The sequence below is a fragment of the Bos mutus genome, chromosome 2, assembly GCF_027580195.1.
Source record: "Bos mutus isolate GX-2022 chromosome 2, NWIPB_WYAK_1.1, whole genome shotgun sequence".
Classification (NCBI taxonomy): domain Eukaryota; kingdom Metazoa; phylum Chordata; class Mammalia; order Artiodactyla; family Bovidae; genus Bos; species Bos mutus.
This window is the reverse complement of record NC_091618.1, coordinates 51131443-51151255: the sequence shown is the minus strand read 5'-3', so window position 1 is coordinate 51151255 and position 19813 is coordinate 51131443. Positions and strand designations below refer to the sequence as shown.

Below are 19813 nucleotides of genomic sequence, written 5' to 3'. Positions count from 1 at the left end.
AAACAGTTCATACTCCTAAAGCAGAATTCAGTAGTTGTGACAAGGCATTGTCTGATCTGCAAAGCTTAAAAGATTTAATAACTGGCCCTTTATAGAAAAATTTTGTTGACATTTTTCTGGATGATCTAGACAGTCTAGATATAAGTGAAAGAATGTGTACCAGTACGAGCTGAAAGGAAATGAATACAAAATATATAAAGAAATATCATTGATAGAAATTAGTAATTAATAGAAAGCGGTGCAGTAAGAGGACAAAATTTTTAGAATGACACCTAGAGATTTAATGCTGTGTTAACTAAGGGAGATAACATGAATCCAGGAAGTTCAGGTGAGGAGGTAATACAGAAAGGGAGAATATGATCATCAATTTACTTAGAGGTAGTTTACATTTGAGGATACTTATATCCAAATAAGGAGAAGGAAATGGCAACCCACTCTGGTGTTCTTGCCTGGAGAATCCCAGGGACGGGGGAGCCTGGTGGGCTCCCCTCTATGGGGTCGCACAGAGTCGGACACGACTGAAGCGACTTAGCAGCAGCAGCAGCATATCCAAATAAAGATAACACATGTAACTTCAGTGACTAGGAGGAAAAGGGGCTAAAGAGAAAAACTAGGGAGTGCCTGTGTGTCAGAAAAAGAAGATATGGAACCTGAAGGTGCTCACACAACTGAAAAAAAAGTTCCAAATTTTTATCAATACCTCCTTCCTACGAATTGTCAAGTCTGCACATCATTTCTCTCATCACACTTCATACTTCTTACATGGTGATTTTGCTCATCTCTATGCAACACAGTGCACTGCCATACATTGACATTTTCTAAAAGTATTATTACTTAGAAGAAGTTAACAGCCCTTCTTGTTTTCAAATTTATGTGCTTTATCCAACAGACTGGGTCTAATAAACATGGCTGTATTAGAAAAGGAGTTCAAGACTAGAGAGGCTCCAGGCAAGGAGGTTAGCATTTAGGAATAAAGAATTTAGAAGTACTTTAAAGCAAAAGACAACCACAAATGTTAAAAAAATGCTTTTTAATTTGTAACCAAAAGGATCATTAAGTTGATGTAATTTTTCTTTTACTGGAGTATTCAAAACAATTGTAGGCAATATGCCTTAAGCAACATGATTACTGAATAAAAGTTGAGATGGACGGCAATTGTAATTTATGTGAAATTTATACTTGAGTTTTAAGTTCTTTAAACTTTCATAAAATTATAAACTAATAATAATTCCCCAAATTGGAAGTCAGATAACTTATTCTAATACAATTCAAAATTAAAGTACAATTGCTTATACAACAATGAATAAGGACAAGTTTCCAAGTCAGATGTCAAACTGAAAATTCAAATACAAACAGAGGAAATGTAAACAGTTATAAAATATCAACAGTTATAAATGTTACTTACTTACAGAAAGGCTATTCAAATTTTGGTCTATGAATGATTTGTGACTCATTCAAAATGAAAGAAAGAACTTGTGCCAGAATGGAAATCTATTATGTCACTAATTGGCTATTTCTTTTATAACAAGACTTTCTTGATAAAGGAAGCAGTGTGCTGATTTATATTCTGGCACAGGTGCCTTATCTCATTACAACCTGGAGAACAGGTCCTGCTTACTTTCTTTAAAGTGCCGTGATAATTTTACTGCTCAGAGTTAGGTTACTTTTAGTGTGGGGGGAAAAAGTTGAAATGACACATGATTGTCAGCTATACCTCTTCTATTTTTAATCCCATTGATCCAAAGATCCTAACCAAAAAGCAAATTATACTTTATAAATTCATCACAATATAACATTAATCTTCAGATGATTACTGACATCTATTCACCTCTGAGGGGATCTCCATATTCCCACTTCAGTGACATATATCAACCGTTTTGATTAACACTTGCTTTCAATCTTGCGGGAAGAAAGTATGAATTATTTTATAATTATCAAGAAAAAATTTAATAAGTAATAGTTATTTGTGAATAAGTTCCTCTAAAAATTGGTTTATTTTCATATATCAATCAGAGAAAATTTTAAGTTCATCTTTATGAAAAAATTGAACTTTTATACTGTTTGGGTAACAACTAGTTGCTTTTATAATGAAAATTGGTAGGGAAAAAGGTATGGGAATTTATAACCCTGTGTATTCTATTAACTAAGGGGAAGCAGATAAACTATTTTAAGATTCCTCAGAATAAAGTAATTAGCATAAAATATTTTTTAAGAAACAGTTTATAATTCAAAATCCAAACATTGCTTGATTTTTAGTATGGCATAATTCCTCTGGAAATTAAAAAATATAATATGGTCTTTTGTAAAAGTTATAATTTCCTCTTTCTCCAATGACTTACTAAACTTTACCTGCATTAGCTTAATACTGAAGGCAAATAAATGGACAACCAACGATTCAGAAAAAACTCATCAGTTTTAGATATACAGAAGCCCAATTAGCTTCTGCAGTGACTAGTTTACTGAACCGATAACTACTTCTTAAGGAAGTTAAATGTATATTTACATGTCTTAAGATGAGAGCTTCTTAAGCACCTGAGCTGAGTGCAATATACTGGAGGGAAGAATCTCTAACAGAAAGTTGTCTAAGGACTTATTTCATCCATCTATACATATATACATACATCTATACAAACACATTTACACATATATACACACACAAGCAGAAATAACTTTTCCTTCAAGAAATGTTGAAGATGTAAAAGGAATTCTCCATTTACCTAAATAAAGCAATCTGATGATTATTTAAAAGTTTTTAAGTTATTTGGAATCTCACAAAATTTCAAGAAGTCTTTCTAGAATAACATATAATTCAAAGGGAAAAAACGCAAGGATTTCTTTTGACAAAACCGAATTTCTTTTGACACAGTATTATGGTTGCAAACTTATAGTTATCTTAACTTGATAACATGAGTTTAAATAGTCTCCAGGTGGAAAGTCATCAAAGATTACCCAGTAGGAGTCAATCCCCACCCCCTTAGGACTGAATATAGTCACTGGCCTCCCATAATTCTGCTGTCCTTGGACTGTTACTTGCAGTGGCCCCAGCAAAACACCATTAAAGGCCACTCTGCTGAGCCTTGTCACACACTAGGAAGAGTTCTTCGCAACTTTAGAAGAGCTTGAGGTCATCCTGTTTTATGATCACATTCACCTTGCTACTGCTGACTGGCATTGTGCTAGCGGTCCTAGTGTGCTATGATATGTTTTATGCATACTTTTACAACTCTGAATGATTGGCTTGTACTCTAAGACTCAGAAGATACTTAAAATTCTGCAAGTTGTGTTAAGTTTCTGTCAGTACTTTCTTCTACATTCAATTAATATGTTTCATTGACTGAAAATAGAGCACATTCAGTTTCATCTAAGTATCTTCTACTCTAGAGAATCTGGAGGACAAAAACCCTCTACACTTGTATAGCTTCTATTCTCCATCCTTCAGACCTTGTTAAATCTGAAGTATGGTGAGAGTGGGCAAAAGACATTTGAGTTAAAAATGATGCCATGCTGTTCTTTTCTCTGTTTTAACTTGTATAGAATATCCCTAAATCCAGTTTCTAACCCCTCCTCTGCTCTGGTTAAAGGACCTGTCTCATATAGCAGATCATATGTAATGTAGTTTCAAAATATCCATGATTTAAAAACATTTTCAAGTGTTAAATATCTCGAGCATCTATAGAATAGCTATATTTTTATTTAAACTTGAAACTGTCATCCTAAACAAAATTATGTCAATAGAGGCATGGTGTAGGGCTTACCTTGGAGAATCTATTAAATTTAAATGTCTTCATTTTGTTTAGTTTACATCAACCATAATATAACCCAAATCACTTTTTTCCTGATATGGAAGACATTCTGATAAATTCATTTGAACCCAAACTCTTTCATTAACATGTAAACTCACAAGTACAATTTTATTTTTGTTATATATTTAAATATTTTTTGAAGAGTTGATATCTCAGTATAGGGAATGAAATTGTGCTAGTCACTACTAATTTAGCATTCAAACATTTCCCTAAATTCTTCAATGCAAAAGTGCATTTACAATATAAACATGCCATATATGAAGCTACAAACCACAATCTCACACTGGAGTGGATTTCAGATTCCAGACTCAGTTCAAATGGGGTGAGGAAGAAAGTGCTAACAGAGCAAATCGGACACAAGCTCGTGGGGGCTGGGCAGCGAGTCGTCAAAGCGGAATCTCTTGGACACCGTGCTGCTGTCCTCTGGGATGTTCTCTTTGTCTTCCCGGTCACTGCAGGTGCCATTACAAGAGGGCCTGTGAGTCCTGTCCTCAGAGGACCTTACTGGATGATCCTGACTTTGAGAGAAACTGGAGGTTTCTTCAGGGTGAAACAAGTTTCCAAAGTCCCACTGCTGTAGCCAAGAATGAGAAAGGCAGATTTCGGCTGTAGGTCTTTTCCTTTGAACGAAAGCACCAAGAAAAGATTGAGATCTAAAAATTGGGTTGCAAATGTCTGTAGTTCAGTACATTATAGGCTTTTTAAAATTTATTCTGAAAATAATACATACCCATAGTACAGGATGGAATAAGAAAAGTGGAAACCTACAGTTTAAGTCTGACATGTACTAAAAATTCAATTTATCATGAAGCTTACAGACAGGACTATCTAATCAAAACACTTGGGAACATATTTTAGCCTTGCAAATAAAAATCAGTAAAATTATAAGGACTTATAAAGGGTTTATAAACCCTTTGAAGGAAAATACATGTAAGTAAATTATAATCTCTATTATTAATTTTATTAATAATAAAATTTTATTCTTAAAACTTTATTCTTAAAAAGTAGTAACAGTTAAATCTTGAAAACAGAGACTACTCTTCAAAGATGTTTATCTAATATTTTTAGTTTTTAAATTTTGTTTTCTCCTGTGAAAGCACCATGGTCAAATATCACAATATTTCAGAAAGAAAGAAAACTTCAACCTTAACATAACCACCATTACCATTAGAACATAAGTTTCCTTAGTTTTTGTTTTTATGTTCCATTTTTATGATTATAAAAAAATTAAGGTGCTCATTACAGAGTGAAAAATATTTAAGAAAACTAAACAGTTTAAAACTATAAACACATAGAATAATCACTATTTCTATTAAATAACCATCTATGAATGGTAGCCTGCCAGGCTCCTCTGCCCATAGGATTTTCCAGGCAAGAATACTGGAGTGGGTTGCCATGTCCTCCTCCAGGGGATCTTCCTGACCCAGGGATCGAACCATGACTCTTATGTCTCCTGCACTGGCAGGTGGGTTCTTTACCAAGAGCACTACCTGGGAAGCCCAAAATAGAGCTAGTCAGTGTTTGTTAAGACTTGCATTAAGCGTAGGTCTTCTTTTTAAGCAAATAAGGAAAGTGAATCCTCCAGGAGATTAAGTAACTGTCAGAGAGAGAAGACTTGACAAGTAACAAAACCAGGATCCCAGCCCAAGACAGTATATCACAGCTTCTGAGTTACATGCAGCCAAGGCATTTTAAGGTAAAAAGGGCTGACCCGGAGGCTTCCCAGATGGCTCAGCAGTGAAGAATTCACCAGCAATGCAGGAGACATGGGTTCCATCCCTGGGTTGGGAAGATCCCCTGGAGGAGGAAATGGCAATTCACTCCAGTATTCCTGCCTGGAAAATTCCATAGACAGAGGAGCCTGGTGGGCTACAGTCCATAGGGTTGCAAAGAGTCAGACACAACTGAGCAACTGAGTACACACATACAGGACTTATCCAGGTAAAGAAAAGGAGGTCAGCTTTTTCTTTTCCTGCTTTGAAGTTGCCAATGAGCGAGGTAAGAGTTTTAAGACATACTTTCAAGTACCTTCTTTAGTAGGCAATGAGTATCTGCTGCTTAAAAATTTGACAATCAGTATGTGAACTTGTTATACAACTATGGTTATTTCACTATAAATAATTCATAACAAAGTCTCATCATAACCAGCCATGTATATTATAAATCTTTGGTGTGTGTGTTCAGTTGCTCAGTTGTGCCTGACTCTTTGTGACCCCGTAGACTATAGCCCACCAGGCTCCTCTGTCCATGGAATTTTCCAGAATACTGGAGTGTGTTGCCATTTCTTCCTCCATGGGATCTTCCTGACCCAGGGACTGAACCCACGTCTCCTGTGTCTCATGCGTTGCAGTGGATTCTTTACTGCTGAGCCATCAGTTCTACTACTAATCATTTTAAGGAATTTCAGAGGATAGTAGCAGATTGACAGAAGAGATAATCCAAATCTTCTCTTCATTTCAAGATTTCTTGTTATATATTTTATATGTCCTATGTTTGAAGTTATGGATTTGCCATTTAATGATCTCTCATACCACCTCTCTTCCCATTTTACCTGAAACTTGAGAGAGCATACATCCAATAATTTTATACTGTTTTATAATATGTCTTTCTTAATAATCATATGTAATTTATTTTGTAATAGTATTTAAGTAAATTAATATTACTTACTCTGGATTTTTTACTAAAAGCCTCTGGATGAAGTCTGTGGCCAGCTGTGAAACTGATGAAAAAGTTTCTTCCGAATAATCTACATTAACTTGAGAAATATTGAGGTATGTTTCCTGATTATCTTCTCCCACAAATGGGGATGTGTGAGTTAATAACATATATGCTATTACACCAACATTCCTGAAAAAACAAATAACTGAGAAGATGGGAACTTAAAATGTGTGTTAATCTTAAAACATTTATATAAAGTAAAATTGATTCTCAACATATTCCTGTCCTCAAATCTTGTGCAGTTAAACTAAACTGCTTTTCAAAGTTCCCATAGTATACTATTAAAGCTGAAATAATTATGCTGTCTCAAAGTTTGCCTCACAGAAAAAGACTGAGGGAATGCACATGTATGTTATATAAAAATAATGTATTAAATATGTATCATTATATCTACAGTCTGCCCTTCACACAGATACCTGTTTATCAAGTACACAAAGCTGTCCTGAGTGGCATTTCCAAAATGGTGTTCAATGACACAGTAGTGATCTGTGAGACATAAATAGGATTCCATACAAACAGAGACTGCAGGTTTGGTAAAGCACAGTATTGGGCAGACAGATTTCCTTTTAATTGCAAAACTTTTAGAACCATAAATATGTTAATGACAACTCCTGTGTTCAGGAACCAGAAAAAGACAATACATATATAGCACCTATTTCACCCACTTATTTAGCCACAAGACCCTTTTTTCTTAGCAAATCCATTTCTTCCCCCTACATGGCAAACTAAACTCTTCCTCTTGGTCTGATAGAGTCAGTCTGCCACTGTAGTCTCAAGTAAAGTTCTGGTGTCAATGCCATCTCTACCCTATAATGTTCTCTCTGTGACAACCATATAAACTCACAATACCCAAGAAATACACTCTTATAAAACTAAACTTTTAAATGGATCTAATCTCATTTTTCTATTGAGTAAATATCTTCCTAGTTCTCCTAGACCTAGATCATATGTCTCCCATCTGGTGCTTGTCTGCTGCTTCCCTTATGGTTATTAAATAGTATTCTATCTTTATTATAGAACATACAGCACAATAGTGTGACTATTTTGTTCTTTTACCAGAAGGAGTCTTCCTCCAGGAAAGGGATTTTCCTATTTATTCCTGTACTTTGGCTCAGAGCCAAAGTGTTATTAAAAAGAATGAACAGGTAAATGTTTTTCCTGTGGCATAATAATGATACTCAAATAAAATCTTTTAAAGATAGCCTTACTATTTACATTTTGAACCAAAGAACCACAGAATATGTACTAACCAGCTTTTAATAAAGGAATACAAGTAACTAACAAAATCTTACCACATATCTGTTGCTGTGGTAATGGGATCATAGTTCAGGATTTCTGGAGCTGAAAGAGAAAATAAAATTCAAATTCAATACTGACAAATCTAAAGACATGAAAATTACTTTGCAGTAAACTGGATTTAATTTTAAAGAATTACCAATATATCAGTAGAAATTTAGCACAGTATTTATCATCCTGTGATTGGACATTTAGATATACCTAGTGTTGAGAAAATTATATAACCAGATGGTTCAAAAGCACCAATGATATTCTGGGAGTAACCAGTAGCTATGCAGTATTTTTTTTAAACGATTAAGATTAACCTCAGAAAAAGCAATTATGAAGAAGTAAAAGCTAAAATCTTTTTACAATTTTAGCTTTATGACTCTGTTAGGAATTAGTTTGAGTTATTTTAATAGAATGATTTCAGTTTTTCTTCTCAGGGTAAATAGACTCATATGCATTCAAAAATGACACTATGAACAAACCAGCTTCCTGGAAGTGCTTTAGATTTTCAAACAGATTAAATATCCCTTTTACACTATCTAAAACCTAGTTTCCTAAGCAATTAATTTTCCACTGTCTCCTCCTTTGCCCACCCCCCCACCAAAAGAATTTAATGGTACAACATAAATTGTCTATACTTTCTGAGCATTACTATAAATTTCAAATTAGTAGAGTCCAAACTAGTATCTATAGTTGAATAACTTTTTAGTTTCACAGTATGATTTCATAACTTCTCCAAGCATAACAGTCTGGTTAATAAAGCCTGTGAGTCACATATATTGTCAGCCTGCATGCACCACCTGCTACCTTTCACATACTTCTGTGAGCTATATTATCTATAATTACAATCATTATTCTAGGACACTGTAGCCTCTATCAGCATTCAGAAGTTAGTAATTTGCTTTGTTTTTCATTTTGGGAAAGTCAGCTCCCTTGCTGAGTAGCACGTATTCTGTTTACTCGTATCTTTTCAATGCCTGCATAGGGATATCAATATGAGCAACAAGAAAAAAGTGTAAAAAGATTGTTACTACAAATTAAAATACTTTACCATTTATGCGCTGCTTTACAGGACTTAAAAACATCTTTCATCTCCATGATCTAATTTGTTGATTTAGTACAATATTCCTAGATTATCTACTAATAGATTCTACTTAACACCCTTCTTTTTCAAAATCCTCCTTTTACAACTCTCAGCAAAAACCTCACTAGGACAGAAGTAAAAGTGACATCTACCAAACAAAAAGGCTTCAAATGCAGTAACACTGATTCAGTTTTCCCCTTTTTTCATTTTCTTCTGCTTCCTAACTTCCTTTTTACCTGTTTTTCTTTATGTACAAAGCTTTTACACACAAACATTAAACTTTTAACTTATATGTCCAATGTCCTGTAAACTGTGATTGTCTCAATTCATTACAATTCATTTAAATGTGTCAAAACCGAATTTCAATGCACTAAAATCCTTGAACCAAATATATCCTGGAGTTACATGCCTTAAAATAGTTCTATATACGTATCACTTATTAATACATTTCAAAGTGGTATATAAAATAAAGGAAATTCTTACCCAAGTATTCTGGTGTTCCCATGATTTCCCGAAGTTCACATGCATTTCCTATTTTTCGAGACATTCCAAAATCTACAATTTTTATGTCCCCAAGAGGATATATGCTGCTCAATAATATATTCTGGGGCTAATAAAGCACAACAAGAAATGATAAATAATATAAAACAAGAAAAGAATACTAAACTCAAATCAGAGGTAACTTAAGTAGAATTTGTTTAGCTATTAAACATTTATTGAGTCATCCACTAAACATTTACTGAACTACTACTTAGGAGGAGCTATATAGTCAATGACAAAAAAAAAAAAAATACACTTCAAGAGTATTCTTGGTTTTAATAAAAAAAAGATGGATACACTGGTTGATTAACTGATTATGATATACAGAATACTCAGTAGTAAAGACTGCTTAATTCTGCTCATAAGAAAGTCCAAGAAGGCTTTGCAGTAGAGATGATGCTTAAGATGAATCCTGAAGGCTAAACAGAAGCATGCCAGTGAGAAAAATGGTCTAGGGAATAGCACGAAAGAAGGCATGAACAAATAAAAATACATTTACACCCAGAAAGAGCTAATGGTTCCGTACAGTGGTATGGTTCTGTGTCTGACTATTCCCAGGATTGTACCTGAGATAGAAAGAGGCATGGGAGGGTATATGAAAAGGAGATCATCCAGGAAGGGAAGAGTCCAGTGTTCAAACAATGAGAGACAATTTGATTCAGATTTCAAGGTTCTTGTATGGCTACAGAGGAAGGATAAGGAGAAAGGATAGTAAAACGAGAGGCTGAAGTGGTACCTCAGGGGGAAGGGGCCTGAATGGTCTGGGGTGGCGTGTGGAGAAAGGAAAAGCCAAAAGAATAAAAGCCTCAAGAGAAAGATGAATGAGTATAATGGGAGCAAAGGAGTAAGGACTAGCAGGTTACCTTCAAGAGGTAGCTGAAAATTAAGTATTTCAGAGATAGTTTTATAAGACAAAAAGTCCAAGATGTGGCAATAAAAAGTCCAAGATATGGCAGTAAGAACAGGATGGAGTGACATGACAGTAGCATTAGAAAATATGTAATGATGGTTTTTAAAAGCCCAGTGATTAAATCTGAGCTGCTCACACATGCAGTCTTCTATCAATCAGTACAGAAGTAAGTCCACGTAGCACATGCACAGTCTAGACAAGCATGACCTGTTGTTTCCTCTCAATACCAGTCTGCAGTTAGTTGTGCAAACAAGAGCAGAGAAGGAACAGAGATGTAGTGGTACTTAAAACGACATTACATTACCTTTAAATCAAGGTGTACAATGTTATTCTGATGTAGGTAATGAACTCCTTCAAGTATTTGTTTAATGAGTCTAATAATGTCATTTTCAGAAACCATTTCAGCCAACTCAGGTAAACACAAATTAAAAATTTCTCCACCTGCAGCACTGAAATAGAATTCAAAGAATAGAAACTTGAAAAATCATTGATCTAAAAATGGCAACTTTTAAATACTATATACTTTTAAGTAAAAGATATGGCCACCTAAACTCTAATCTCTCTATATACACACATTTAATGGGGGGTGGTGGATGGTGCTGGGAGGGATTTTTAAGAAATAAAATAAATGACAAGAATGGTTTAAAGTCTGGGTGCTAGTATTTACCTATGAGTTCAGCTCTGCTCTATTTTACTCATTTATTCATTATATATAAACATACCTGTCATCTGTATATAGATAGATATTTTGATTCTCAAGGCAATCATGTGAATCATGGCTATCATTCCCATTTTACAGATAAAGAAATAAGTACAAATAGGTGAAATTAAGTGAGAGGGCAGAATCTGAATCTGTATAATATGGATGAGAATCTACATTCTTAACCAATATCCTGCATTGCAGCTTTACAAAGAATAGTTGGGCCCAGAACCCCAGTTTTTTTCCTTTGTTTATAAGAACTGAAAATCTAAAGAATGCCAACAAATGCATAATGAAAAATTCCTAGATTTAGAATCAAATGATTTAAATTTAAATCGTAAATCTGCTATTTGCCAGCAATATAATTTAGGGTCAATCACTTATTTGAGCTTCCTCATCTGTAAAACAGAGATATAACTGAACTCAACAGATTTTTTTCTAAGGACTAAATCTAAATGAATGAAATAAAAACTGTCAGAAATCATGCAAAAAAATCTAGATGGTTATTAATAAAAACTTATAAGGTATGTTTGGGAATATCTCAAGTACAGTCTATTCTATATGATAAATCAGAAACTCATTTATTTCACAGAACACTATTTCCCCCCTTTGGTTCACTCCTGTATGCACAGCAACAAGAAGAGTGTCTGACACATAGAAGGTACACAGTAAGTGTCTATTGAATGAATGAATAATGGAATAGACAGTCATTCTTCAGAGCAGCTGAAAGTACAATCCATTAGTCTTGGTGACTGTCAAGAGGAAGAAGTATGTCATATATATCTGGAGTCACAAGAAGGAAAAAGAATCAGTGGTCACAAATCTGAGTCTCATTGAAAATCATAGGACTGATCCTTCACACTTGCAGGCCATCGGGTCATCTGTACAGAGCATGCCAATTAGAAGCTGCAGGGCTTGGTTGCTTCACACTTTACAGTATTTCAGAGAAATCTGTGGGACAGCTGCTAAGGCACATGTGGTAATGCTTCAATAATGTTTACTTCATATCTCAATGACTTCCAGCCCCCAAACTCCCAGAAAGTTCCTAAGAAACTAACTTCAAGATCTGACTTCAAGATTTCACAGTAAAGTCAATCTGAGTATGAAAAATTTACTTTGCTATAAAACATCTAGTAGTGGCCTTCAAAGTTAGGTACCGGAAGACAACGTTAGAAATTCATTCATCTAAAAAAGAAACTAATCTTTGTGAATAGCTAATATTCAGACTAACATGTGGCCCCTCAGTTTACACATCAATTGTCTGTCAAAACCCTGCTCAAGGTCTCCTGAGGGAAGAGGGACTCCACAGGCCAAGCTACTTAGGATACCTCACTTCTTCCCTTTCTGGTTATGTTATTCAGCTTTAATGAAATAAATCTTCTCAAAACAAGTGGTCAAAATATATTCCTGCAAGGACACTACAGATAAAGTTAATAATGCAATCACAAGCAGACAAGAAAATGAAGAGATACTTCAGATTCTCTTAGAATAAGTTATTTGCTAGGCCCTTTCTGATAAGAAATCAGACAAAATAATTAAAAATTAAAAGAAAATTGTATGGAATATGGATTCCTAGCCACTATTAAAATATGGAAAATACCCAAAACTATGGGAAATGCCAGAGAGATCTAAATTCTTCAGTATACAGCAGTATATGGCAGCATAAAATGCTTAGGTGAAAAATTCATTCTTGAACACTTCATAATTATTTATATACCAACACTGACATTACACTCTCTAAAGTTAATTCAATAGACAGAATCCTCATTAATTCTAAAATTCAAAATAAAATATAAGAAAACCACTTGAGAAAACATACGTAAAGCACTTCCCAGTGCCTAGACATAAGAGAACAGCAGGCTGCCTGTGGAAGTACCTACTGAAACAAGGCAGCCTGACTTCCATTCAGACTCTGCCTAACCAGTTACCTGAGCTGGGACAAAACATGCTTCTGTTTCTTCTACTGTAACATAGTGATACATAACAAAAAATGACAGCTCGAACTTCACTGGCTTGCTGTAAGAATCAAATCAGGTAAGTCACATAAAGTACTGAGTACAACAGATGTTATAAGGATCAAAGCAGATCACCTGTAGTATTTAATACAGTGTTTGATACACAGTAAATATTCAATAAATATTAGCTATTATTATAATGAGTCAACAAATATTAATTCCAAATCTAGCCAACATCCAGCCTTTCTGAATTTGGGGGCTGCTTGTTAAACTCTGATTATGAAGTCAACTTTAAAAGTCTTTGCTAAATTAAAATTCATTTTTAGAAACACTATTTCATATATATATAGATATAGATAAATGCACACAACATATTCTTAAGTGGAAAAAAAGGATTATAATACCATACACTTAATAGATCACGATTTTGTTTCGGAAAGTATACATACATAAAAAATAAAATAATTTCAAAATAGAGGAATATGTCATAAAAGTAACCACTGTTTACAAATGATTTCTATTTTCTATACGTTCTAAATCTAACACAATAAATGATGTTACGTTTATACCAGGAAAAGTATCCTAAGGGTTTGTTTGTTTCAGTAACGAGATCAAACAAACCCTGTGACTGTCAGCCAATCACACTGTCTCTACCTCTTCATTTGACCAGCTGATCAGTGTCTTTTGTAGAACTGCCATTTTTCCCACGAAAGAGGGAAAGCTCTTTACCATAATTTACCATAGCTTTCCAAAGATGAAGCTATGGTAAACAGAAAATGAAGAGGAGTTAAAAGGAGGAGAAGAAGCGATAACACAAGAAGCAGAAGTTAGCAGAAACTGGAAGCATAAATGGAAAGCAGTGAGGAGCAGCAGACTAATAGACCCTTTGTTAAAACAAGGCACCCAGAGCAGTGACTACAGAGAAGAAAAAATTTCTCTGTAATCAGAGAAGCCACTTATATCATTATTGTCTTGAAAGGTAAACTCAGATATATTTCTACCCTTCCTCTCTATTGAAAAGTTTGCCCCTTGAAGGAACTCAACTAAGAAATTCAGAAATTTGGAGTATTTATGTTTTTTTGCTTATGTGCTTGTATATATGTTGTGCATCTGTGAGTGGATATGATAACAGTACTTTAGTACAGTTACACTGTCACATAAATCTATGTACTATATACTACTTATATCTACATTTGTCTTATACAGCTTTCTAAAGCACAGTTTAGAAATTAGTAAGGAAGTCGAGAATATCATTTAAAAAACTCCCATAACACAATAAAGTTAATGTGTAGAAGATTAAAATCAAACTACATGGTTTACCTTTCATTCACGCAAGTTTACCTTTTTATTCTCCTTGGGTAACTTCACTGGATGTGCTTTTCAAATAAATGAATATATAAATTATTTCAATCCTATCTGCCCATCAGACTGTTTTGCAGAAAACTTCTATTTTCTTTGCCACTGGCAACAAAAGTATACTCAATTTCACTATACTCTATAAACATTGTATTGTCATTTGTTTACTGAATGCTGTTTAATTCATTTTGGGGTATCTGTGTGAGGTTACACATTATAAGTTTTCTGAAAATATATGAATATATACTATGTTCCTCTAATATTTTATTAACAGGAATCTTTACAAGTTCTTGTTATACTTTTATCATTTTTGTTCTTGACATTTCAAGCAACCTTACCCCCCAATTCAAATAGGTACTATAAACTTTTTTAAAGAGTATACTTTAAATTTTTTAAAGAGTATACTTACTATTCCAATATCAAAATGATTTCACTTGTATTTTCATAGACTTCATGAAGATTAATCACGTGGGGACAAGATTTTGTCAATTCAAGTACTGCAATTTCATGTAGAATCTCTGCTCGACAGTCCTGTCCTCTTCTTCTCTTTTTTAGAAACTTTGCAGCATATTCTTGTCCAGTAGATTTTGATATACATTGTCTAACCACAGCAAATTTTCCTCTGGGGGAAAAGTAAGAACAAAAGTTAGTATAACACAGATACTGTTATAACTTTATCAATCCTTCAAACATCCATGCCATTAGGAATTTACCTTTGCTCTCTTAATCTAATCAAATACTACATGTACTTTTATAAAATTTATAGTATCATCAGACTAAAATACAGATGGCAAATGTAATATAAGACATAATTATATTTATTCTTCACCATCATATCATTAACATGATACATTACCATTGTAGGGAGAGATCTCATTTGCCCACCAACTCCATGCCATACTCTTGATATGAATTATTTTGTTTAAGTATGATAACAATCCTATAGAGTAAATATTATTCTGTCTGGCAGACTCCAGAGAAGATATGTATCTTGGTCTATTTCCCTCTGCTAAAAATTTTAGCTTTCCTTCAAACAAAAAAAATTAAATGCAAAAATGGGTGTTCATCTTATTTACTTCTCTTAGTGTAAACATTTTGCCTTTCAACATCACTTTTGACAACCTTTGAAGCTTTCTATCACAATTTGTCAGTTGTTTTACCAGAGTATCTATTAGTATTGCTCAGTAGTCCACAAAGCTTGTAACAGATATCAAAAGTGTACATGTTTTATGGAAAGTATCCAAAGACACTTCATGATTAGCTAAGAAAATTCATGGTTATCAAAAGCTATGTACAAACACATTATTAAAGTCATGTTTATTATTTTAGGAATAAACATGTTTTAGCTCTATCCAATAACAGTGCTCAACATTTCAGCCAATTTTTGAAAGACTCTGGCAAACTTATGTATTCTAAAGTAAAGACTGTGAAAGTCGCTCAGTAGTGTACAAGTCTTTGAGACCCCATGGACTATACACAGGCCATGGAACTCTAGGCCAGAATACTGGAGTGGGTAGCCTTCCCTTCTCCAGGGGATCTTCCCAACCAGGGATCGAACTCAGGTCTCCCACATTGCAGGCAGATTCTTTACCAGCTGAGCCACAAGAGAAGCCTGTGTATTCTAAGCCTATAGTTTTCCCATCTAGTTTCCCAAAGACTCAAGCTATTCTGAGTCAGATTGTTTTAAGAAACTAATAAAAATTATTGACTGCCTACCCAGAAAATGTACACATGCCTTTAAAAAGAAATTTTTACATAAAGTTCCAGAGGGTTTTTAGATTTCAAAGACTATCCATAAAGTTCCTAAGCCTGGTTCATGGGTTCTAAAATTAAGAACTTCTATCCTAAGGCTCAAATGACTTACTGAATACCAACAAATCAGGTATAAATAAAAACCTATTTTTAATATACTTTGGATTTGGGGTAGAAGTCAGGGACAGAATAAATTGCTTATGCATTTTTAACTTACTATTGTCAAGGGCAGGATGACAAAGATCCCTACTCTTTATATTCTCAATTTCCCCAAAATTGGTGCCAATGAAAACCACGGACTGGAAATCAAGATGAAAAGGTAAAGCTACTAATGCAAAAAAAAATTTTTAAGAAAGTGGTCATGCTATAATTTGATTCTTTTACATATATCAAAATAAATATCAACTCAGAAAATTTGCATGCATAAAGTTATTTTTTTGATAGAACTTTTCATTTAAGATTTGAGAATGTTTAATTTGTATTTTCTCACCATATGCAAAAGGAATACAAATCAAAGCATTTCAATGAGCTCACAAAAAAACTCAATCAGTCCCTTTGTTTTATATTCAGAGTGTCCATGTTTATAGATTTTATACTGGATAAATTGAGTCAGACTAAGATTAAATGACTCATGAAAGGTCATATATGGAAATGGACTGCCATGACTTAAATTGCAGGATGTGAAATCCTAGCTTTCTATTCTGACCACTACAAAACAATTCCTTCCTTTAAGATTTTTTTTTTTTTTAAAGAAGTAGATTCACTTCTGCCAATTCTTATTTAGATTCAGAAGTGAAAATTTGTCTAAAACAAAAAGGAAATTTTAAGTTTTATGAAGAAATTCACCTTGTAAAACTTAGGAAACAGAAGCTAGTTAGCCAAGAACTCTGTCCATCTGAAATAGTTTATAGTACCAGCTGTAACAATTAAGTTCTGCTGTAATTTTATAATTATATTTACAAGCCAGAATTCTCTCAGAAACAAAGAGCAAAATTAAATAATAACACTTAACTGTTTCAGGTTTTCTCATGAGGCTTACAAGAATAGTACTCATTAATGCAGAGCAAAGATGACCAAACAATATTGGAAATTACTTATTTGTCAATGTTCATCGCTAAGTAAAAGCCCTATGTGGGCAGAAACCCTATCTGTCCTAATTATTAATCATAAAATCTACACTTCACTAACTAACACATAACAGAAACTGAAATATCTGTTGAATGAATGCAAGAGCTATGGACCTAGTGCAGTACCATACATTGTGCTCTTCTGTATACTGTACTTAAAGCATTCACATTTTTAAACCTTCTTTGAGACTCAAAATTTTACACACATATTCATGTATGTGTGTCAATTGCTCAGTTGTGTCTGACACTTTGTGATCCCATGGACTGTAACCCACCAGGCTTCTTTGTCCATGGAATTCTCCAGGCAAGAATACTAGAGTGGGTAGCCATTCTCTTCTCCAGAGGATCTTTAAATATTTTTACCATAATTATCAGATGACTTAGTGGAAAAAACCAAGTATTTGTTTTCCATTCTAAAATGCTAATTGTCATTTAGAAGTATCCAAAATAATAGTTAGGGCTTCCCGGGTGGCACTAGTGGTAAAACATCTGCCTGCCAATGCAGGAGATGTAAGACGTGGGTTCCATCCCTGGGTCAGGAAGATCCCCTGGAGAAGGAAATGGAAACCCGCTCCAGTGTTCTTGCCTGGAGAATCCCATGGACAGGGAAGCCTGGTGGGCTACACAGTCCATGGTGTTGCACAGAGTCGGACACGACTGAGAGCCTAAGCACACTCATAAAATAATACTTAACACATAATGTCCCTATATGAAATTTAACAGAAACATTTAGGAAATTTTAAAACCTTAACAGTAGTACTTAATGTATAACCTAAAAGGGCAAGGCTAACTAGATTTCCCAGCAGCTAAAAGGTCTGGTTAGTTACTCTTCTACATTCTAGAACAGACAATAAAATGTGAAAGGAGGGGGGAGGGTAAGCCACAAAAGAAGCTGACGTTTATTTCTGCATCTGCCTCACCCTTCTAACCACAAGAAGTCCTATGAAACCTTGATTCAGTTGGGGGAGGGGTGGAAAAAACTTACCCAACATGTTAAAAAACAGGAACAATGCAAAGTTTTTTGAGAATAGTCAAAAATTAACTGCTAACTTTTACATATCTTATTCTAATTTAAAGAAAAATTCTACAACATTAAACATCTTAAAACTAATTTAAAAACTGATTTATAAAGATAATTTTGTAATTATCACATGCTAGAATTATTATGTTTATATGTTTCAAAATGTATAAGCCTCAGAAGAAACAAGGTTATGATCCTAATTTTCACTTTGCAAAAGTGTGGGATAATATCAAAATTGGTAAAATATTGAAAGAATTTACAGCAAGTTCATGGCAGATGAAAGGTCATGACTTCAATTTATCAAGGTTTATTAACGAGACATATCAGTATTTACCAGGTGACTCATTAGGCCATATCAACTAAAAGAAAAAAGGTCTCTTTCATGAAGTTATTAAAAGATGAAATATTAGGAATCTGAATTTGTTTTCATCAGAGTTTATCATGAGTTTTTGCTCTAAAATGTTATAAACTGAGTCAAGTTTATGATTGTGATTTATGATGGCACCCCATTTACAAAACAATTTCAAATTATTAATATTGTTCCCAAAGTTTATGTTCTCCAAAACCATCAAAGAAAAAAAAAATCAGTCTTTCTAGCTCCCACACAGGCTATCTCAATAAAGTTTTGTTGTATTCCCCACTGTAAGATATTAACAATATTGCATCCATTCTAGACTGTTTCATTTTAAGACTGAGGATAAAAAGCTACAAAGTGATCCAGAAGAGGATACATGGATCAAGGAACACTGTCTGGAAATCAGGTCATAAGATGAGCATCTAAGGAAACTGGCAACATTTAGCTACATTCAAATCTCTAAAGAATTTTTACATGGGTATTATATGCAGCTACAAAAGGGGAACTATGTATATTAGGTAGAGATTAGCAGAAAACAGAATTCTGTGTCTAAGTGCCCACAAAATGGAACAGACATATTCTGAGGAAGTGAGTTCCCTATTCCTGAGACATTCAGATTGAGGCTGGATAAAAAAACTTGTCAGGAAAATTACAGGAAAAATTGCTGCACTGCATAAAAAATTATATTAGAAGGCCACTGACCATTGAAGTTCTTCCAAAGCAAAGACTCTATGACTATTTAATGAGTAATGAGATACAGTCAACTAACTCTTACTCTTTCCTGTATAATGCAAAGAGAAATAATTACAGATTAGAACTAAACTATTTCTTGAAAATACCCTGAAAGGTTTTAAAAACTGTATCTTTTCATAAACCATTAAAAGGCCCAAATATTTTGCACACAAAATTAAATAAATAAATATGCCTGGAATTATGAAATAAATATGCTTTCATATTTAGTTCTTAGTCTAATGACATAGATATTATCACCCTTATTTTGTAAAAGAAAGACTGCTCCCAATATCTGACAAGTGAAAAAGCCAGGACCTGCCTTCATCTTTGACATAAAAGACCACCAAGAACAGAATTACTTGCCATGTTTCAGTCAATTTTTGTTTTCACATTGAGATTATCAAAGACAAAAAATCATCCATACTATTTTTCTGTGCATCCATCAACACAAACATGGGCTTTTACTATTTTAACAT

At 34.0% G+C, this 19813-nt stretch overlaps 1 protein-coding gene across 2 annotated transcripts in view; it reads right to left on the bottom strand.

Annotated features, from left to right (window-relative positions):
* Positions 1–1013: 1013 nt before the first annotated feature.
* The window catches only part of STK17B (serine/threonine kinase 17b), a 30207-nt gene continuing 11407 nt past the window's right edge, over positions 1014–19813 (bottom strand). For both annotated transcript variants that reach the window (XM_070388872.1, XM_005901211.3), the window contains exons 3-8: positions 14760–14972; positions 10644–10788; positions 9373–9499; positions 7814–7862; positions 6471–6650; positions 1014–4423 (exon numbers count right to left, since the gene is read on the bottom strand). In XM_070388872.1, the coding sequence (XP_070244973.1) occupies positions 4141–4423; positions 6471–6650; positions 7814–7862; positions 9373–9499; positions 10644–10788; positions 14760–14972 (997 nt within the window). In that variant the 3' untranslated portion in view covers positions 1014–4140. The remainder of the gene's footprint in view (positions 4424–6470; positions 6651–7813; positions 7863–9372; positions 9500–10643; positions 10789–14759; positions 14973–19813) is intronic.